At 33.9% G+C, this 7082-nt stretch overlaps 1 protein-coding gene across 1 annotated transcript; it reads right to left on the bottom strand.

Annotated features, from left to right (window-relative positions):
- Positions 1–6114: 6114 nt before the first annotated feature.
- On the bottom strand, positions 6115–6801 carry LOC111023608 (uncharacterized). Its single transcript, XM_022301085.1, has one exon. The coding sequence runs from the start codon at positions 6799–6801 to the stop codon at positions 6115–6117; it is 687 nt and encodes a 228-aa protein (XP_022156777.1).
- Between the last annotated feature and the right edge of the window lie 281 nt (positions 6802–7082).

The raw sequence follows: 7082 nt of genomic DNA, 5'->3' as shown, positions 1-7082 counted from the left end.
ATATTTATATGCATTTTTCCTTCCTAACTTAAAATTTTGGATCCATCACCCCTCGAACATAATGAAACTTCGTTCATCCAGTACTATATGACCCCTAAATTGATGGACAAATTAAGATCGTGAAGGGTGGAGATGTATCTATAATTAGGTGGCTCACAAATTCAAGGTCAAAGGAGTGGTTGAATATTGTTACAATACAAAAGTCAAAGAAGTGGTTGAATATTGTTACAATACAAACTAAAAGTAGAAGAAGCTCATCCACTTTCCCAACCGCCAAAAGTAGAAGAGCTACTCTTGGCCAGAGATAGGGAAGTTAAACAACAACAAATTTGCTTAAGGGGTGTTATAAGTTCATGACCAAAACATTTTTTTTATGGGAAATAAATTTCATTATTGATGATTTGAAATATAACAAAAGATTTCTCCAATTAGATGCGAGAGAATTAGATTGTAACTAAGAAAGGATCTCATTTTTTTCTCCAATATTATAAAATAATATTGATATAAATGTTGATTAAACTAATGGGTGATGATTTGATATTACATGACAATAGGTGTCAAGAGTCGTAAGAAGTCCTAATAATTTTTGTGAAGATATCATTTTTGTTCAAAGTTGAATTATAAGAAAAAAGCAGTCGAATCAGATTCTCTCTAATGATTGAAAGATGGATCTTCTCATATTCTAGCTATTAGGTAGACACCACTGATCTAGATATAAGAACTTTGGAACTTGGTTCCATAACGTTTTCGTTTCTTGTTTTCGCTCGGTGAGAAACATAAGCATTAAATGTTCCTATTTCTCATTTTTTAATTAAAGGAAATGTTCTAAATTGTGTAAAAATTTTAGAAATAACAAAATTAAAAGTTTTTTTTTCTCCGTCATGTTTATAGTTTTTTCCAAAACATAAACAAAACATAATTTTATTATTACTGAGTTATAAAATAAATATTAACTATTAACAAATAAATATAACATTAAAATTTTGAACATTTAATTTAACAAATTAATTTTTATATAAAACTTTACTTTTTATTTTAAAAAATTAGATATATTATTTAATTAATATAATTTGCCACATCGGCAAGTACAATAAACAATTTAATTGCAATTTGCCAAGTCATTTTAATATTAGTTAATTAAGAGCAAAAAAAAAATCAGGGACTATTTAGAACTATTTCTCAAACTTCAGGGACAAAAAATGCTTATTTTAAAGCTTCATCAACCAAGTTGACACCTGCTTCAAACCTCAGTGACTAAAAGTGCTCATTTTGAAACTTCAGGGATCAAGTAGGCATGTACCTCAAACCTTAGGGGCCAAAAATGAGAATAAAAAATGGGTATATGATAACTCTCCAAAAGAGAGTTATTTGAGTAATTAACTGCGTAAATCTGTGCATAATAGTGAGGTTGTGTGTGTGAAATTGCGTTTTGTGTCCGAAATTGCTTATAGGAGTGAAGAATTGAATGAAAAGTAAAAGAGTATGCTTTTAACTTATTTATTTGATAATTTGGTACAGTTTCTTCTTAGCTCCCTACTTTCGACTTCTTTTGTGTAGGATAGGAAATTGGAGAGATGAACTAGTGGGAATGTAGCTGAACTAAAGGAAAGGGCAGGAGCATTATCGTGCCAAAGCACATAAAGCTGGAGCAACTGCAGGCGGCAGCACGTGACCACACTGTAATTGACCACGAATGGATTTTAATCGTGCCTGTACAGAGACCAACTAGGTACCTTAAAATTAGGACCTGGTATAAAAGGGGTAAAGTTACCTCAGCCGACACATATAAACACATCCCTAGAGAGAAATATTCCTTGCATGGTGCTGAAGACAAGAGAGGAGACACCCATTTTCGAGAAAAAAGTTGACGACAAGGGCTAGAGCTACTGGTTTTTTGTCTTTAACTAGCAACCTCTAGGTGCTTTAGAGTGCTCTTTCATGAAATGGGTTATATCGTCCTTTTACCCATTGTATTTCTCCCCTCCCCATGAACTAACCCCCATTTCGGAGGAGATTTCATGTTGTAATTCACAAACAGTAATATTCTAGCTAATTGACGTGCTGATAAATAGAGTTGCATTAATGTTTCATCTTATTGATTTTTGATGGCCATTTCTTTCGATTTGTTAGTTCTTGTATGATTTGGAAGTATACACAAGTTGTGTGAATAGCTCTATTTGTGGTTAGCTACTTTTCTTTAGTAGATTTGTGGAAATGAGGTCTTCATGCTTGTAAACTGCTCTTTTATGCTTGGGTATTTAGCAATGGGAGTTGTAAATACTCATTTATAGGTGTTTTGGAAAGGAACCATGTCGGTTTGAGCATCAACCATGTTTTTAGAGTGTTGCCTATAAGTGAATGAAAGTTGAAGAATCTCTCATATCTTAACATATTTTTGTTTTATCTCAAATTTATCTGTGCTAAAGCGTTTCTTGGCCCAGCACCTGCTAATTGTGTCTTTTTTCTCTTGGAGTCATTTTCACGCACATGTCTAATCGTTTAAATTTTAGCTAGTTATCCCTTGATAGTATTTTGTTACTACGTAATTCTTGAACACGAACTTGAGATTTAACACTCAATCCCTCTGGATTTCGACCTTATTTATACTACAATCGACGAATATGGTGTACACTTACACTTGTATTCACATTGGTTATGGACACGCAATAAGTTTTTGGTGCCATTGCTGGAGATTTTGTTGTTGTATTTTAAGTAATAGTGTTTGAGAATATGGCGCTGAAAGAGTTTTCTCTTTCTTACATTTTCGATTTGGCCTACAGCACTTGCGCACTCGCCCCCTTGACGCCAAAACTTGCTTGTCGCCCACTCCATGCCATTTGAGGAAATTATTTCCTTTTTATTTTATTTAGATTATTTTATTTTTAAATAAATTAGATTTAAGGAAATAGATCGCACTGCTGGAAATGTGTTTGCAATTAATTTATTTTCTTTTATTAACCTTAGATTTTAGGTTTATTTTATTTTACAAAATTCTCGGAAAATGTCATTGGCTTTTGCCTATAAATAGATGTCTTTCCCTTGTAGTTGAGATAGCTAGCGAACTTTGAATTAAGTAAAACTTGAGAGGTTTCTATTACCTTTGACTACGTGCAACCTCTCCCCAAATATTGTATTCTTTTGGGTGGTTGAACTTAGGATATTTTATTTACCCTCGGAGCGTGCTTGTTTATTGGTCACCAAACTTGTGGAGCGTTTCTGACCTTGAGTATAGTTAGTAATCTGTCTACTCTTTCTAACGACTACAAAGGTAATCTACCAACCTTTCCTCACGAGTTGATGATTGGTAACAAGTGGCTAGAGGCTCGAGAAGTTTATACGCTTGGATTGTCGCGTATCGATGGTTAACTAAGAATTCAAATAAATATTTTAAAGAAATGTTAAAAATATATCAAATAAATTTCAAGGAAACCGGCGTAATTTTAAAAAGCATAATGGTTACTAAGAGTGGTTAAAATAAATAAAAAATTAGGTGTAACAAAAGTTTAATCGAATCACTTTCTTCAAACATTTTCTAAAGTCCAGAATTGGAGACCTTGGGAAAAGTCAACAAAAGTTCAAATAGGAGACCAGGAAGCCTCGAAGCCCCTCAACTTTAAAATAATAAGTATTATATACTAAATAATAGCCTGGACTTTTCAAGATCATACATTGGCATAGTAGATCGTGCCACCAAGTCTCTAAGGTAGGAGGCATTTGAAGTTGTCTATACTTTAGGCCGGACCTGTAAGTCAAAGTTAAAATGAGCAAGTTCAATATAGACCACATAAAAGAATCAACCCAAATTTGTGATGTTATTCATCATTGGTTTCCTGGGAAAACTCTTCCACGTCATCACCTTTTTAATATGTTCAACAACACATAAGCAATAGAACATACTAAATCAATCATCATTCTACGAGCACAGCAACATGCATTCAATATACTCAACTCTAAGTGTTCTCAACTACAAGGCTCACTAAGCCTCTAGCTCTCTCAAGCCTTTTCAAACTTATCTCAAATTTCTACCAGACATATTCCAACTCTCATCACATAGATCCTTGACCATTTGTACTTCAGGTCCCGATACTTTATCCAACATTGGCGTATCGACCATCAACCATTTGTACCCAATAGTGATGTATCAGCGCTCAACCATTTGGACTCGAGGCCCTGATACTCGCCCATTCTTTTCCCATTTCATTCCAGAACTCACATCCAATCCTAGTCTCCTACGAGGATCTTAGCACATACTCTCTAAGTCATACTAACAACGACTCTTCACAATAAGTCAATCTGGCATGCTGTTATCTTGTCAAACACAACCACATTCGCTCTCTCAACAACATCAACCTGCTATTCACAAATTAAGCCACAACTAACAACTTTCCAGCATGGTTTTAATCGTACATAAAAATAAGCACAATAAACCTCACAACAAATCAGTATGCTTCCTTCACAAAATAAACAATATAACATTAATAACCTCAACAATAATATCTTCAACACATTTTAGCAAGTATATGGTTAACATACATCTCATCCGTCCATAAAAGTTCATCATAAACAGCATAACATGCTTCTAGTCCAACAACAACTAAGAAACTATAAGAGATATATGTTAGAGTAAACATACAGCAACACAAAGACACAATCACGCACGAACACGCCCCAATCTTATACATGTCTGAATGGCAAAATACATATCATCTTTACAACCTCATTGGTCGGTAAAAATTAAAGGATATGAAGAAGAACGGAATCTAGCAATTTTCTAATTCGATCAACTTGTTCTTCTTTACTCTTTAGTCTCTTTGATATATGAATTATATATATCTACTATGGGTTTTTTTCACTCTCTCCGATGTATAGAGGTTTGCAACTTAGCACTTGACCGCACGATGCAAATTAAAGAAACTACAACATTAGTTTCCTTCCAACAGAAAAAAGTAAGTATCAACTTCGCTATCTATTTCGAGAGTTGAAGAGTTAGGTTATCCTAGTGAGATTTTGATCAGGATCTTTTTGTGCTCCTATAGGCAATTTGGAATTCTCAGACTTTGGTTTATGGGGGAGAAATCGATGACGGATATCAGTATTTGGGTAGAGCAATATATCACAAGTTAGAGGTCAATTTGAAACATAAATAGACAAAAAGCAATGTGAAAGCTTCCCTTGGGTGATTTTTATAAGGTCAACACAGATGCACCATTTATTGCAGGTCGGGACTAGCATTATCATTCATGTCCTAAGGGGCAAGGTACTACAGCAACTTGAGCTTCAAGCCTCCTCGACTTTTAAACACTTAGAATTATTACTAGATAATAAACCAAGCCCCCAGGGCAGCCGGTGTTCAAATCTTCACCTTAAACTTTTTTTTTTTTAATTTCTACTATATATATATATATATATTCTCTAATTTTCTTTATATAAATATAAATATATTTTTTTGTTTAAAATTTTTACTATATATTATATATTTTTACTTATTATATATATAATTAAAAATATAATTATATATATATACAATTTTTATATAAATATAAAGATATCAATTTAAAAAAAAGACACTTACTAATATATATATATATATATATATATATATATATATTAAGTCTAGGGGTGTCAAAAAAAATCTGATACGCCGAAGAACCTGAGCAACCCAACCCCAACCCAACCGTTGGTTAAATTTCAGTTTGTGATTTGGTTCGTAGATTTAGAAAAGAAGATGTTGGTTCAACCTGAATCAAACCGGTTTGTGGTCACTTTTGTTTATGTTTTTGTCCCTACAAGATGCATATTCTACCTACGGAATGCATACCTAAATTTTAAAATATAATATTTCTTGGAAATTGCATTCTCACTGCCACTTTTATTACATACAACGTCTTCCACGGCCACATTGTAAATTTGGATTTTACAACAAAAGATGTATATAGAGAAAATGTCCGAATAATTTATATATATATATATAAATAGCAGGTAAAAATACTCAATGATAAATAACAATTTTGCTCTATTTTATGCCTTTTTTTTTTTTTTTGAGAAGAAAACAACTTAACATAAAACAAATTCCGGAAAAACTAAATTGTCCAGCCACGAGGGAGTTTGACAACTTCACTCTTCCCTCAAATCGTTTTCCATCGCTCGTCTGGCTAAGTCATGGGCCACCTTATTTGCCTCTCGACTGATATGTCTCATTGAAACTATCTTCATATCTTCCATCATCTGCCAAATTTCTTCCAAAAGCCAAATAATTTCAGTTTGATCTTGACACTGTCTGTGAAGTAGATGAATGGCTTCGAGGGAGTCAGATTCCAAGTGAATTGGTCGACAGTGTTCTTGTTGAATTGGTCGACAGTGTTCTTGTCGAATCGCACGCAATCCCTCGCAAATAGCCATCACCTCTAGGTAAGTAATATTTCTTTCCGTTCTTATAATTCTACAGTCTGCTTTGATGACTTCTCCCTTCTCGTCTCTTAAAATCCAGCCAATCCCGCCAGTGTTTGTATCAGCTCGCCATGCTGCATCCGTATTTAACTTCCATGAATTTGACGTGGGAGGTTTCCATCGGGCACCTGTATTATCTCCAATTCGCCTTATCAGGTGCAAGTCCTTGTTTGCCGACTTTCCTTTTAGATTTGTGTCTCGACCTGCACTGTTGATTATGTATCTGTCAATCACCAATTGAATATCTCTAGTTTCTGAATGAACACCTTTGAAAATTGATTTGTTCCGCATTTCCCAAATCTGCCAAGCTATTATCATGCTTCTTCTACGTTCTTCTTCACCAGCCTTATCCATTAGCCACTCCTAATACTCTTTTGTAGTCCAGTTTGTCCTGTTAATGTAGAAAAAATTTGCTTCAATAGGGGTGTAATTTATCCATATATCTTTAATTACCTTACATTCCCATAGTATATGTTGAGTAGTCTCTTCTTTTTTCCCGCAAAAAGGACAAAACAGATCAGTAATAATTCTTTTTTTCACCAGATTAACTTTAGAAGGAATAATATCATTATAACTCTTCCAACAGCAGATTTTAATCTTTGGGGACACATTAGTTTTCCAGAACTTCTTCCACC

This window comes from Momordica charantia (assembly GCF_013281855.1).
Source record: "Momordica charantia cultivar OHB3-1 chromosome 9 unlocalized genomic scaffold, Mcharantia_2.0 BLBB01000009.1, whole genome shotgun sequence".
NCBI classification, from domain to species: Eukaryota; Viridiplantae; Streptophyta; class Magnoliopsida; order Cucurbitales; family Cucurbitaceae; genus Momordica; species Momordica charantia.
The sequence above is the reverse complement of the archived record's forward strand: the minus strand, read 5'-3'. Positions and strand labels throughout refer to the sequence as shown.